This window comes from Schistocerca americana, chromosome 4, assembly GCF_021461395.2.
Source record: "Schistocerca americana isolate TAMUIC-IGC-003095 chromosome 4, iqSchAmer2.1, whole genome shotgun sequence".
Classification (NCBI taxonomy): Eukaryota; Metazoa; Arthropoda; class Insecta; order Orthoptera; family Acrididae; genus Schistocerca; species Schistocerca americana.
In genome coordinates, this window is record NC_060122.1 from 476,206,614 (window position 1) to 476,223,233 (window position 16,620).

General features: G+C 43.6%; 1 protein-coding gene across 1 annotated transcript in view; it reads right to left on the reverse strand.

The window, feature by feature from the left end:
• The window catches only part of LOC124612333 (peroxidasin), a 207,807-nt gene that overhangs the window by 149,519 nt on the left and 41,668 nt on the right, over positions 1–16,620 (reverse strand). The window contains exon 5 of the mRNA XM_047140476.1: positions 4,612–4,778. Coding sequence (XP_046996432.1) covers positions 4,612–4,778 — 167 coding nt within the window. The remainder of the gene's footprint in view (positions 1–4,611; positions 4,779–16,620) is intronic.

Genomic DNA, 16,620 nt, shown 5'->3' on the forward strand with positions numbered 1-16,620 from the left:
AGGTTCGAATCCTGCCTCGGGCGTGGATGTGTGTGATGTCCTTAGGTTAGTTAGGTTTAAGTAGTTCTAAGTTCTAGGGGACTGATGACCACAGAAGTTAAGTCCCATAGAGCTCAGAGCCATTTGAACCATTTTTTATTTTCAAATCATATTAATCATGGAATGGAAACACACAGCAACAGAAAGTACCAGCGTGACTTCAAACACTTTGTTACAGGTAATGTTCAAAATGCCCTCCGTTAGCGAGGATACATGCATCCACCTTCTGTCGCATGGAATCCCTGATGCGCTGATGCAGCCCTGGAGAATGGCGTATTGTATCACAGCCGTCCACAATACGAGCACGAAGAGTCTCTACACTTGGTACCGGGGTTGCGTAGACGAGAGCTTTCAAATGCCCCCATAAATTAAAGTCAAGAGGATTGAGGTCAGGGGAGCGTGGAGGCCATGGAATTGGTCCGCCTCTACCAATCCATCGGTCACCGAATATGTTGCTGAGAAGCGTACGAACACTTCGACTGAAATGTGCAGGAGCTCCATCGTGCATGAACCACATGTTGTGTCGTACTTGTAAAGGCACATGTTCTAGCAGCACAGGTAGAGTGTCCCGTATGAAATCATGGCGGTGAATCGACGAAGTACAGTAGATACTGACGAAACTAAAATGAGCTCTAACATGGAAATTAAGCGTTTCCGGACACATGTCCACATAACATCTTTTCTTTATTTGTGTGTGAGGAATGTTTCCTGAAAGTTTGGCCGTACCTTTTTGTAACACCCTGTATATTAAATCTTCCTGTATTAACCCTTCGAACCCGAACACTTCTTTCTAGGCCTTCCCTAGTTTCTTTCCCTCTTGGTTCTTCTACGTACTGCATACAACTAATTATTTCCTATGGCTTACACGTGTTTCCCGTTGAAATTCGTACATCTTGCACAATTTTATATCTCTGAACGCGTCTTCTACATCGATGAATCCTGTGAAGGTATCTTGATACTTCTTAGTCTTGCTTCGACCACGAAGAACAATTTCTAAATTGTCTCTCTGGTGTCTTTAGCTTTCCAGATGCAAAACAAACTCCCATCTTACAAATTCTCAGTTTTCTTCTTCAATCTTACATATACCATTTTTTTCAGCATTTTGGATACGTGAACTCTTTCGTTGGTTGTGAGATAATTGTTGCACTTATTTATTTATCTTTGTTTGCTATCTTCGGGATTGCATGAGTGTTATTTTCCTTAAAGTCTGATGGTAAGTCTACAGACTCAAATACTGTGTAAAACATCTTGGATGGACGTTAAGTTGGCACTTCCCACAGTAATTTTGAAAACTGCGACGAATGTTATCTATATATTCCGATTTATTTAATCGCATGACTTCCTAGGTTGTGTTAAACTCTGACACAAATACTGGAATCCGTATGTCTTCCATATCAACTTCAATATCTTCTTCTACAACTTCATCAGACAGTCCCTCTCGTCGTATAGGTCTTCGATGTACTGTTTCTAACTATCCGTTCTCTAGTCTACAATTAACGGTGTAAATAATTTTGCACTCTTAATGATACTGTCTTACACCTCATCTCATGCGAATAATTCTCATTTGGTCCTCAGTTCTTGCTTCTTGTGGATGCTGTACATAATCGATCAAAAATATCTGGATACCACTATGTATTGCGGAACTGATCACTAGATGTCACAAGAGAGTATCCAGCAGTAGAGACGGAGGCGGCGAGAATTTTGTTGTCAGTGTAGAAGCTGCAACAGGAGGTTGACTTAGTCACGAGACCTCGGTGACTGAAAACGTGGACTAGTCACTGGATGTCTCCTGAGTAACAAATCTATCAGCAACAGTTCAGCTGTTCTAAAGCTGCATAAATCGACTGTTGGTGATTTGACTGACCGGCAGCGATCATTGCGGAGAGTGGTTGCAAAAAATCCCATGAAACCAGAGTACGAAAGTGTTACCACCATGTCAGCTAGCACAATGACGTTGCCTAGAGAGTTGGAAAGAATAGCGTGAATAATCGAGCAATTCCTTATACGCCACACGTTTCAGTAGTCACTGCTGAGTGTCTCTTGCGTTGGTGTAAAAAGTAATGCTTCTGGATAGTGGGTGGCTGAAAAAGACTGGTTTCGAGTAATGGATGACACTACACCCCGAGGCTATACTATGGGAGGGTTTGAGCGTGGGGAATGCCTGAAGAACTTTACCTGCCATCATGTGTAATGCCGACAGTAAAGTTCAGAGGAAAAGATGTTAAGCTGTGGGGATGATTCACGTGGTGGGGGTGTTCTGCAGTGTTCTGTACTCTTTTCTGAGTCTTCAGTTTTCTGACTGGTTTTATGTGGCCCGCTAAGAATTCCTATCCTGTGCCAACCTCTTCATCTTAGAGACGTTCTTGCAACATACGTCCTCAGTTCTGCTGGACGTATTCCAATTTTTGTCTTCCTCTACTGTCTCTACCCTCTACAGCTCTCGCTAGTACGATAAGTAACATGGGACTTAATCTTTGATGTCTTAGCAGAGGTCATATAATCCTATCTCTTCTTCTTGTCAGTGTTTTCCGTATGTTCCTTTCCTCACCTATTATCCGGAGAACCTCCTCATTCTTTACCTTATAAGCCCACGCAATTTTTAACATTCTTCTTTAGCACCACATGTCAAAGACTTCGACTCTCTTCTGTTCCGGGTTTCCCACACTCCTTGTCTCACTACCACACAATGCTGTGCTCCAAACATACACTCTCAGGAATTTCTTTCCCAAATTAACACCTATTTCTGATACTAACAGACATATCTTGGCCATGAATGCCCTTTGTGCCAGTGCTAATCTGCTTTTTATGTCCTCCCTGCTCCATCCATCATTGGTAAATTGCTGCCTAGATACCAAAATTCCTTAGCTTTTTCTATTTCGTGATCCCCAATTGTGATGTTAACTTTCTCACTGTTCTCGTTTCTGCTATTTCTCGTTACTTTCGCCTTTCTTCAATTTCCTCTGATCCATATTCCGTACCCATTAAGCTGTTTATTCCATTCAATACATTGTCTGATTGTTCTTCAGTTTCACTGAAGATGCCAATGTCATCCACGAATTTTAATCTACTCGCGAACCTTTCTATTGTCTTCGACGAATAGATTGAACGGTGAGGGCAAAAGGCCATATCCCTACCTTACACCCTTTTGAACCCCAACACTTCGTTCTTGGTCTTCGATTCTTATGGTTCCCTCTTGATTCTTGCACTTGTTGTATATTACCCGTCTTTCCCTATAGTGTACCCCAATTCTTCTCAGGATTTGGAACAGATTGCATCATTTTACATTGTCGAACGCTTTCTCCAGGTCGACCGAGACTCGAACTCGGGACCTTTGCCTTTCGCGGGCAAGTGCTCTAACATCTGAGCTACCGAAGCACGACTCACGCCCGGTACTCACAGCTTTACTTCTGCCAGTTCGAGTCTCGGTCGGGCACACAGTTTTAATCTGACAGGAAGTTTCATATCAGCGCACATTCCACTGCAGAGTGAAATTCTCATTCTGGAAACATGCCCCAGGCTGTGGCTAAGCCATGTCTCCGCAGTATCCTTTCTTTCAGGAGTGCTAGTTCTGCAAGGTTCGCAGGAGAGCTTCTGTAAAGTTTGGAAGGTAGGAGACGGATACTGGCAGAAGTAAAGCTGTGAGTACCGGGCGTGAGTCGTGCTTCGGTAGCTCAGATGGTAGAGCACTTGCCCGCGAAAGGCAAAGGTCCCGAGTTCGAGTCTCGGTCGGGCACACAGTTTTAATCTGCCAGGAAGTTTCATATCAGCGCACACTCCGCTGCAGAGTGAAAATCTCATTCTGGAAACATCATTTTTGTCTCTAACGGAGAGCACTTCAAGTTTAATTAGATTAGATTAATTATTCATTCCATAGACCCATAAAAGAGGGAGTTCACCCGGGTGTGGAACATGTCAGATAAACACATTACAAAAATGTAATTAGAAAAACTTGAGTTTCATTAATTTTAATGATCCTCAGTCAATAAACAGTAAAATTATGTACATGAATTAAATTTAAACTTCTAATATTTACAGGTTTAATACTTACATCTGCTTTCATTAAATCCATCATTCAGAAATTTGCTAGTTTCTTGGCTATTACAACCAAGTATTGTCAAAAATTAAAGTAAATTATTCATTTCAGTGATCCTAAGTTAAGAACAGTCAGATTCTGCCCAAGATTTAAAATTAAACTACCACTATTTACAGACTTAAGCTTACATCTGCTTTCCATACATCCATCATTCACACAGTAGATAGTTACTTGGCTGTTGCAACCAAGTATTGTCAAAAATTAAAGTATACTAAATTTTCGTTAACATGGTCTACTGTACTTGTTGAGAAACTCATGGATGGAATAGAAGGAGTTGGCCACCAAAAATTCTTTTAAATTATGTTTAAATTGTGCCTTGTCTGAAACTGATGCAAGGAACGCAGAGGAACGGTCACGATGCTGCTGTGAGGTACTTGAATCTACGACGGTCGTGAGTGGGACTGCATTGCTGCTCTAGTACACGGGGTGCGAAGTGAGTGTGAGTGTGTGAGAGTGTGAGAGGTAGTGGCCGTACTCACCGTTGGCAGGGTCGTGCAGCATGCGCGCCGCCCTCGAGCGCGCCTCGCCCGCCGGGCTCTTGGCCATGCACTCGTAGACGCCCATGTCGCTGTGGCCGGCGTTCTCGATCATCAGCGTGCCGTCCGACAGCTTCGAGTAGCGCGGCTCGTCGAGGTTCACCTCGTTGCTGCGAACACCAGCCAGTCATTCAGCGGTAACTGCCACCATGTATTAAGCCTAGTTTACTCGACGACACTAGGTTGCAGGCAACTGCGCTACCGGCCACTGCGCATGTGTGACGCGCGTTTGCGCAACTCGTTGGTGAAACTAAACACTTTCGGCGTGATCCAACTTTGGCGACATGAGCTTTGACGTTATGTGTGTTCGTAGAGTGTACACAAACTGAAATGTGAAGTGGGGAACGGAGAAAAATGTTCGCTTTTTGAATATCTATGCTTTGCAAAGGTGTTTCTCGGATTTCAGTGATGCTGATTACAAAAATAAGCAACAGATTGCTGCCGCTTAGACAGTCATGTGCGATCATGAATCAATATCTGAGCTGCAGAGCAAAATTTATTGAGTTAGGAGCACAAATACAATTGAATTAAGAAAAGTACAAGAAGTGTAATTCTAGCTGTGGCAACGCTCTCTTCTACAAGACTAAAACCCAATCGTACGAGTCGACCAACTCTTTGTTAAGGAATATTGTTGACAGGAGGTAAGGCTATACAAATTCAAACAGCTGCATTTTTTATTCAATATTCATCTATTTACAACGTCGCTGCAGTGCTCCCCATTCACATATGTTAGAATCTTGAAATATTTCAGTGACCTATCTTCAAGAGAGTAGTTTGCAAACCATTCTCTTCTTAATGCGGCCTGTTTCGAATAATTATTGTAGCTAATGTTCAATAATTATTAACATTAACAGTAATAATTATTGTCTTATTGAAATTGCGTCATAACCAACTATTACCGTATCTCCGTATCTTATAGCATGCTGAGTGTTCTCGATTGTAATACACGCAATATGATATGTAATTTCTGTTCTGGCGACAGTGCTTCATGCATTACAGTACCTTTGTTCATCATCGCATAATTAACTCTATTTAGAAGAAACATGAACAGTTTTGATGACATTCTAAGATAATTAAAACAAATTCTTGTATCTTCCATTATGAATTATTTCAGCAAGGATGCTGAGCAACCGAACTGACGTCTTTTGTTCATCCAGTCACGAATCAAAACACGTTTCTTATTTTTTTTCTTACGCAGTGATTCCATTCAACAAGCTTTAACCCCCTCACAATTCGTGCGACGTGCAGCTGCCAAAACTTTCATTTCAGACACGACTCAGGGACCCACAAAACGACGAAACTGGAGTGCATACTGGTGTCGCCGTGTCTACAGTCTTACATGAAACCACTTGCGTGCAACTCACTCCACGCAAGGAGCGACGCAACCCAATGTCGTCGTGTAAACTAGGCTTTACGTATCTGCTGTAAGTAACTGATAGGACACGTATGTATGTTTGTGTGTGTGTGTGTGTGTGTGTGTGTGTGTGTGTGTGTGTTGACACAGGGGGAGAGGAAAAGGAGGAGGAAGGAATATAAGCAGGTAAGCAGAGGAAGGAGGGGGCGGGGAACTGAAACAGAATTATATTTGTTTCTTTACTTATGTTTTCTAACAACAATTATCTTATCAAAATCATGCAAACTTTACAGACGGTTTTTTGTAAAAGGACTCTTAAAACTCATAAAACGTATGACATATAGACCTAGCATCGGAGTAATTTTGTAGGAAAATAGGTCAGGTTTTGTCTCACGTTGTACATTAGTACCGAATCATACCACCGCAAGCGCTGGTCACGCTTGTTACAAAGACCGCTACCTTCACTGGCCCTCAGCGTGCTCGCTGTGCAGTTTCGTTAGAAGAACCTAAGTCTGCGACAACTGTGCAATATAATTCTCGTAAGCCGGCCGGTGTGGCCGTGCGGTTAAAGGCGCTTCAGTCTGGAACCGCGTGACCGCTACGGTCGCAGGTTCGAATCCTGCCTCGGGCGTGGATGTGTGTGATGTCCTTAGGTTAGGTTTAATTAGTTCTAATTTCTAGGCGACTGATGACCTCGGAAGTTAAGTCGCATAGTGCTCAGAGCCATTTTTTAATTCTCGTAACGAGTATGGTGACGATCTTCCCAGCAGTTTCCTATGTTGTTAATGTTGTGGTCTTCGGCCCAGAGACTGGTTTGATGCACCTCTCCATGCTACTCTATCCTGTGCAAGGTTCTTCATCTCCCATTACCTACTGCCACCTATATCCTTCTGAATCTGTTTAGAGTATTCATCTCTTGGTCTCCCTCTACGATTTTTACCCTCCACCCTGCCCTCCAATACCAAATTGGTGATCCCTTGATGCCTCAGAATACCGACCCCTCTGACTAGTCAAGTTGTGTCACAAATTTCTCTTCTCTCCATTTCTATTCAACATCTCCTCATTAGTTATGTGATCTACCCATCTAATCTTCAGCATTCTTCTGTAGCACCACATTCGAAAGCTTCTATTCTCTTCTTTTCTAAACTATTTATCGTCCATGTTTCACTTACATACATGGCTATACTCCATACAAATACTTTCAGAAACGACTTCCTGACACTTAAATCTTTACTCGATGTTAACAAATTTCTCTTCTTCAGAAACGCTTTCCTTGCCATTGCCAGTCTCTCTACTTCGACCATCATCAGTTATTTTTCCCCAAATAGCAAAACTCATTTACTACTTTAAGCGTCTCATTTCCTAATCCAATTGCTGCAGCATCATCCGATTTAATTCGACTAAATTCCATTATTCTCGTTTTGCTGTTGTTGATGTTCATGTAATATCCTCCTTTCAAGACCCTGCCCATTCCGTTCAGCTGCTCTTCCAAGTCCTTGGCTGTCTCTGACAGAATTACAATGTCATCGGCGAACCTCAATGTTTTTATTTCTTCTCCATGGATTTTAATCCCTACTCCAAATTTTTCTTTTGTTTCCTTTACTGCTTGCTCAATATACAGATTGAATAACATCGGGGAGAGGCTACAACCCTGTCTCACTCCCTTCCCAACCACTGCCTCCCTTTCATGCCCCTCGACTCTTATAACTGCCATCTGGTCTCTGTACAAATTGTAAATAGCCTTTCGCTCCCTGTACTTTACCCCTGCCACCTTCAGAATTTGAAAGAGAGTATTCCAGTCAACATTGTCATAAGTTTTCTCTAAGTCTACAAATGCTAGTAACGTAGGTTTGCCTTTCCTTCATCTATTTTCTAAGATACGTCGTAGGGCCAGTATTGCCTCACGTGTTCTAACATTTCTTCGGAATCCAAACTGATCTTCCTCGAGGTCGGCTTCGACCAGTTTTTCCATTCGTCTGTAAAGAATGCGTGTTAGTATTTTACAGTAGTGGCTTATTAAACTGATATTTCGGTAATTTTCACATCTGTTAACACCTGCTTTCTTTAGGATTGGAGACATATCTCCTATGTACGAGAGGAAAAAGTGCGTTAATGGAACTTCGTGCTCGGTGAGCCACAAAAATTATCAGGTCGACCACATGTGTCTGATGGCCTCGTAGAGCTAGTGAGGCAAACCTTTGTTGACATGTGAGCGCGGAATACATTTTGATGGGCTTTCCGTTGAGGCAGTAGTTCCGCGTGCCGGCAACTACTAGACGTTTGTTGCGTTAGACAGTGGTTGCCAAATACTTTTGAGCAAGTATCAATACTGACATTGGGGAGCGGCACATCGGACGGCATATGTAGCGATCTCATTAGTAATTGTTAACGTATATCAAAGTACGTTATGAGCCACCAGTAGACTAGCTAAGGTTTCCAAGGGGCGCCGGCCGCAATTACTGATCACTAAAAGTCTACACCATTCGGAACACTTCGTGTCGACTCTTCTCTGTTTCATATTGCTGCCACCCTCAGTGAACCCGCGGTTATGACACTGTAATTACTTGTTCAAGTGTTGTTGTGATATACCTGTGAGCAGATGATTCATTAATAATATTAACTGCACTAATATTTAAATGCGTTATGCAGTACGAGACATGTCACCAGTGTTCATTTTCCTTGCTACAAACGTATTTATACCACATCATGTATCGGAACGAGTCGCACAGTTCCTTGAGTTGTCAGTACTAGGAGACAAACAATAAAATACATTCTCTGACCCCACACTGGCCGAGCTACTAACGCCTCTGCCCCTGAAATGAGCGACCAGCTTTACTTAGCTCACGATCGAATTCACCACAGTCATTTAAAATCAGGCCCACCTTAAACTGTTAGTACTTTATCTCTTAGTAAGCACGAAAACTAACTCTTAAAAACTCGTAACGATAGTTGACCTTTTTTGGATTTATCTATTAGTTGCTACATGAATATTGTATTACAGAACACGGGTCAAAACCAAGGGCTGCACGAACACTTAATAAGGCCTCGTGCGGTCCGCTAGCAGCAGTTTGACGACCAACGAGCTGGAGTATACCCTGGCCCGTATTGGTGCGCCTGCTGCCCAGCAACCCATCCGACAGCGGTGCAATACTTGCCACTTAACACGAAGGCGTTACCGTGGGGTAAAAATTTCATTCAGGCAACTGCTGCGAGTTGCGTTAGTAAAGAAAATGTAAATACTCCACTTGACGGTTGTTTACTTGTAATATAAACTGGCGTAGTATGTTAAGAAGACAATCTCTAAGGGATGACCAGTCAGAGAAAGTCACAGTAGTATACGGAGGGATTAGTCTCACAGCAATTATTCTCAAAAAGCTTTGTTGCAAACAGTAGCAAAGCTGTCGCTAAAAGAATGTAGTGATTCATTGAGTGCGTTATTTGTACATTGTAAACTTCTGTGTGTAATTCGATTGCCATTATCCAAATCGCGAAGTCGTCTGAAGGTTCAACATGTGAAGAAAGTACGTGGTTTGATCATCGAGGGAACTAGCCGAAAGTGATGTATTTTACGAGCGCACATGGAGACAACGTGAGTGATGAAAATATGCAAAAATGAAACGAAGTCGAAGATTTTTTGTATTTTTGACACAGATAAAGTATTTGAAGACGTCAGTGAACAAACAAGTATGTATGTATGCATGCTACTTAAACGACAATGGTTTCCCAACGTTTCACTCAATGGGTAGCAACAAACAAAGATAAAATAAAGTAGTCCTTTGGATTGATTTTATCGAGGAGATTAGTGAAGTTTCCACCCACATATTTATACCTGGCCCGGGGTCAAACATTCGAGCGAAAGATAATGAGTAGATATCGTTTCGAAATTTTATATAAAATGCTGCATTTCCCAGATAATACAAATGTTGATGCCTTATATCGTCTCTCAAAAGTACAATTCGTCATTGGCGAACCAAACAAAAATTTTAAACAAATTTAAAAATTCTGTTGCAGTACTAATACCATGCCGAGGACGAATTATGTTTAGACAATGTCTGAAATAAATAAGACACAAGTACTTTCTCAAAATATTTAAACTTTTCTAAGATAATGGGTGCTATTGCAGTTTTTGAATGTACGCTGCAAAGTAATTGATAATAAAATACCACACCAACAAATATTGTGATAAATTTGTGTCAAGAAGTACTCAATAAAGTCATGTATTATGTACAGGTGATTGGTATTTCAGTGTAGATTCCGCAAGCAAACTCATAAGGAAGAACACGCATTTGTTTTTTACCCTTTTAACTAAATCACAAATGAAACTGTGAAGGCCACATTGAAACGCAGGGAAGTGATCGCTGAAGAATAGCCAACGAATTACGGTACTTGAATGGAAAGACAAAACATACTTTTGGCTATTTCCACCAAACATTTGAGTGAAACTGAAAACGTGACAGTCAAAAAATGGCTGTATCGGAAACCAAAAATTGTTACTGAATATAATAAGGAGAAAACTGTTGTTCACCTTTCTGATCATATGTGTACATACACCGCTGTCGTGAATGTGATATAAGTATTCCAAACGTGACGTGGCTGAAAATGTCAGTCACAATATTGCGGAAACTGCATGCAGACGGGCTCACACGGCATACAAGTGATGGAACTCCAGTCAGTGTCGATACAACAAGAAGCAAACCCAATTGGGAAACAAAAGAAGGAAAGACACATATTGAGCGTAGCTATAGTGCTAAATGTTGCAAGACAAACACAAGAACTCTTGAGCAGATTATAGCAACATAATTAACTAAACAGGATCAACCTTTTTTAAATACGTTCAAAACTGAACCCCATCTTTCTACTAAAAGTTTTAATTAGCTTCATTAAAATTACAACAGAAGCTTCTTAACTCTGATTCTGCCGTTCCCATGGATTGATGCTGTTCAGTGTAAAGTGCGCTCTCAGTCTCCACGGACCGACTCCATCCAAATGAAAAGTATGCACCGTGAGGCTAGGGCATAGACGACGCGTTTAGTGTGTTAACAGTCTACAAAATCAAACCGCCGTGCAACTCGCGAGCTGAGCGTGCCACATGATGTAGTTGGCGTGTGTTGATAAGACATTTGACTCTTAAACCATACAAATTAACGATGGTGCAACAACTAAAAGAAACTGCTCGAAGGACTTTTGTGGGGAGACCTCACATCGATTGGGTAAAGGCGAAAATTTCGTTGATAATAGAGTAATTTATGATGATTCTACTTTCCAGTTGCAAAAGTTAATACACAACTGAAGGATCTGGGATAGTGAAAGTCCGCGCAAAACTCTGGAATGTAACAGTGGTAGTCTAAATGTTAACAGCGTTTGTTCATTGAAGAAATTTTACGGCCCTTTCTTTTTTCAAGAAGAAACAGTCGATGTGGTACCATACTTGCCTAAGCTGGGAATCTTAGTAATCCCGCTGATGGACGATAATGACCAAGACCGCGACATACTTCCTCACCGACGTCTGCGACCTCCTCAGAACGACTGACAAGGTAAAAAAAGAACTGGTTGAGTTGTGCCAGTTGCATGGCCTTCACGTTCACGGTACCTGACACCTCTTGAGTTTTTCTTGTGGGGATTCATAAGTTTCTCTAGTAGAGTTCAAACAAGAATCCGCGCTTCGATTGATAGAGCAACAGACGACATACTGCCTCGAGTTTGGCAAGAACTTGACTATAGATGAAATGTGTACCACATATCCAGAGGAAGTCACATTCAACCTAGTTACATATAAGGTAAGAGACCATTGTACACTTGCCTAAACAGCACTGAACTTAGATCTGTAAGTCATATGAATCATGTGTATAAATCTATACCTACTAATCGCGTGGTACATCTAGTAGGTGTTGTTGTGCAGATGATCTCCTCTTATGGGTTGCCAGCGCAAGTGTGAGGCGGTGACAGTGCTGTTAAGCCCGCTTGATGAAGGATTGCCTCTTCGTCACGTGCAGAGTGAGCTACATATATGGCTCTATACTGTAAAATCTCATGCTGAACTAGTTTTCCGCTGTGCAAGCATATTTTCAATAAATATAAATAATTTAGAGTGAGAGTTTACTTAAGTGCGCAATGGATGTGTAAACATCGTCCACATTTGTCGGAACTGCAAACAGGTGCGTATATGTCGTTCATGGCCATCTGCTACGAGGTCATATATATTGACGGCAAAGCCATTCGTAATTGTGCATAGCATGTAATCTCTGTTTTATACTACTTACCAGGATGACGTATCCGCATCCATTATGCATTTGAGAGTGACCATTGAATCGAAAATAGTTAGTTTTGCTTTATAAAGTACTCTTTTCAAAATAAAGCCTGTTGAAAACGACGTTCTTTAAATTAATCGTGACTGTGGTGGTCTCACAGAAGATTTGAATAATTTGAAACACCGTAATGATATTCCGGAATTACGATCAGAAAGTTATCCTCATAAAGGTTGCGTCCGGTATGGAAGCGTTCACCTTTCATTAAGCATACATTTAAAATGTGTAATTATTTATTTTTCTTTCCTTCGGAACGTCAACTGCGGCGCAATGGAGGCTGCTAGAAGCAATAGTAGATTATCTAGAGCCGCCATAACCCATGAAAGACGCACATAGCTTTGTTCCAGGAGATCTGATGAGTGGTGTAGGCTTTGCAAATACACTCCTGGAAATGGAAAATAGAACACATTGACACCGGTGTGTCAGACCCACCATACTTGCTCCGGACACTGCGAGAGGGCTGTACAAGCAATGATCACACGCACGGCACAGCGGACACACCAGGAACCGCGGTGTTGGCCGTCGAATGGCTCTAGCTGCGCAGCATTTGTGCACCGCCGCCGTCAGTGTCAGCCAGTTTTCCGTGGCATACGGAGCTCCATCGCAGTCTTTAACACTGGTAGCATGCCGCGATAGCGTGGACGTGAACCGTATGTGCAGTTGACGGACTTTGAGCGAGGGCGTATAGTGGGCATGCGGGAGGCCGGGTGGACGTACCGCCGAATTGCTCAACACGTGGGGCGTGAGGTCTCCACAGTACATCGATGTTGTCGCCAGTGGTCGGCGGAAGGTGCACGTGCCCATCGACCTGGGACCGGACCGCAGCGACGCACGGATGCACGCCAAGACCGTAGGATCCTACGCAGTGCCGTAGGGGACCGCACCGCCGCTTCCCAGCAAATTAGGGACACTGTTGCTCCTGGGGTATCGGCGAGGACCATTTGCAACCGTCTCCATGAAGCTGGGCTACGGTCCCGCACACCGTTAGGCCGTCTTCCGCTCACGCCCCAACATCGTGCAGCCCGCCTCCAGTGGTGTCGCGACAGGCGTAAATGGAGGGACGAATGGAGACGTGTCGTCTTCAGCGACGAGAGTCGCTTCTGCCTTGGTGCCAATGATAGTCGTATGCGTGTTTGGCGCCGTGCAGGTGAGCGCCACAATCAGGACTGCATACGACCGAGGCACACAGGGCCAACACCCGGCATCATGGTGTGGGGAGCGATCTCCTACACTGGCCGTACACCACTGGTGATCGTCGAGGGGACACTGAATAGTGCACGGTACATCCAAACCGTCATCGAACCCATCGTTCTACCATTCCTAGACCGGCAAGGGAACTTGCTGTTCCAACAGGACAATGCACGTGCGCATGTATCCCGTGCCACCCAACGTGCTCTAGAAGGTGTAAGTCAACTACCCTGGCCAGCAAGATCTCCGGATCTGTCCCCCATTGAGCATGTTTGGGACTGGATGAAGCGTCGTCTCACGCGGTCTGCACGTCCAGCACGAACGCTGGTCCAACTGAGGCGCCAGGTGGAAATGGCATGGCAAGCCGTTCCACAGGACTACATCCAGCATCTCTACGATCGTCTCCATGGGAGAATAGCAGCCTGCATTGCTGCGAAAGGTGGATATACACTGTACTAGTGCCGACATTGTGCATGCTCTGTTGCCTGTATCTATGTGCCTGTGGTTCTGTCAGTGTGATCATGTGATGTATCTGACCCCAGGAATGTGTCAATAAAGTTTCCCCTTCCTGGGGCAATGAATTCACGGTGTTCTTATTTCAATTTCCAGGAGTGTAGATGCACGGACACGTATTGGCATTTAAAGACAACAAAGAGCAGGAATTACTAGAGACGACTGAACCGCATGGAGAATTCTTTACACATGCATTATTCCACGCCTTCACGACGCTGCCAGGAACTTGAGCATTTCTGACTATTACTTCAGTATGCTCACTAACAGTTATCGGAAGAACTCATAGCTCGCATGTACGAGAGACTTCATAAAGTAAGTTACACATAATTATGGCAAAAAAAAACTTTAGTTGAACAGTGCATTACACCCCAACGTGACATAGTCACCCGGTCTCTTTAAACAACGGTCGGAAAGCTCTACATATCGTTCAGTCCCTCGACGATAGAAGTCAGGTCCTTGGCCACGAAGCCATTACAGATCCGCTGTGTGAACCTCCTTGCCGTTCGACAGTCATTTTCCCACTGTATGTCCTATCAGCTTGCCGAAAGAATAGAAATAACATTATATCAAATCAGGATTTCCCTATCAGCATCACCCATGTGTGTGTGACCTTGCTGAAATTGTTGGCAATATTTACTAAGCATGGATTCCACATTACATTGGACACATACTACGCCGTTGTTACACGGCGAATCTGTGTGCAGTTTAGATGTTCTGCCCACGAGAATCGTTCTGCGCCACATACTTCAGCTTTAAAGTACGTTTCCAGTTGCCTCGCCATTTCACTCCCACAGTGTCGTGCTCCTGTCATTCGTATCAAAAATGAACTACACTACTGGCCATTAAAATTGCTACATCAACAAGATATGCAGATGATAAACGGGTATTCATTGGACAAATATATTATACTAGAACTGACATGTGATTACGTTTTCACGCAATTTGGGTGCATAGATCCTGACAAATCAGTACCCAGAACAACCAACTCTGGACATAATAACGGCATTGATACGCCTGGGCATTGAGTCAAACAGAATTTGGATGGCGTGTACAGGTACAGCTGCCCATGAAGCTTCACAACGATACCACAGTTCATCAAGAGTAGTGACTGGCGTATTGTGACTAACCAGTTGCTCGGCCACCGTTGACCAGAGTTTTCATTTGGTGAGAGATCTGGAGAATGTGCTGGCCAGAGCAGCAGGAGAACATTTTCTGTATCCAGAAAGGCCCGTACAGGACCTTCAACATGCGGTCGTGCATTATCCTGCTGAAATATAGGGTTTCGCAGGGATCGAATGAAGGGTAGAGCCACGGGTCGTAACACATCTGAAATGTAACGTCCACTGTTCAAAATGCCGTCAATGCGAACAAGAGGTGACCGAGACGTGTAACCAATGGCACCCCATACGATCACGCCAGGTGATACGCCAGTATGTCGATGATGAATACACGCTTCCAATGTGCATTCACCGCGATGTCGCCAAACACGGATGCGATCATCATGATGCTGTAATCAGAGCCTGGATTCATCCGAAAAAATGACGTTTTACCATTTGTGCACCCAGGTTCGTCGTTGAATAGACCATCGGAGGCGCTCCTGTCTGTGATGCAGCGTCAAGGGTAACCGCACCCATGGTCTCCGAGCTGATAGTCCATGCACCTGCAAACGTCATCGAAGTGTTCGTGCAGATGGTTGTTGTCTTGCAAACGTCCCCATCTGTTGACTCAGGGATGGAGACGTGGCTGCACGATCCGTTACAGCAATGTGGATAAGATGCCTGTCATCTCGACTGCTAGTGATACGAGGCCGTTGGGATCCAGCTCAGCGTTCCGTATTACCCCCTTAAACCCACCGATTCTATATTCTGCTAACAGCCATTGGATCTCGACCAACGCGAGCAGCAATGCCTCGATACGACAAACCTCAATCGCGATAGACTACAATCCGACCTTTATCAAAGTCGGAAACGTGATGGTACGCATTTCTCCTCCTTAAACGAGGCATCACAACAACGTTTCACCAGGCAACGCCGGTTAACTGCTGTTTGTGTATGAGAATTCGGTTAGAAACTTTCCTCATGTCAGCACGTTGTAGGTGTCGCCACCGGCGCCAAGCTTGTGTGAAAGCTCTGAAAAGCTTATCATTTGCATGTCACAGCATCTTCTTCCTGTCGGTTAAATTTCGCGTCTATAGCACGTCATCTTCGTGGTGTAGCAATTTTTATGGCCAGTAGTGTACGTCTGCATGAAACCTAGAAACTCGTAGTCACTTGTGACATGCTCTATTTCTGTTGCACAAAACTCTTAGCGTGCCGCAATACGTGTAACTTACGTCCTGAAGTCCCTACAGGCGGGTGACATGCTAGGCGATGATGCTACTTTTACTCACTGACGTGAGAAAAATAGTGCGATAAATTCTAATATCGTGTCGGACCTACTTTTTCCCGTATTAGTGCAGCAATTCGACGTGGCATGGACTCAACAAGTCGTTGGAAGTCCCCAGGAGATATACTGAGCCACGCTGCCTCCGTAGCCGTACATAATTACGAAAGGGTTGCCGGTAAAGGATTTTGTGCACGAACTGACCTCTCG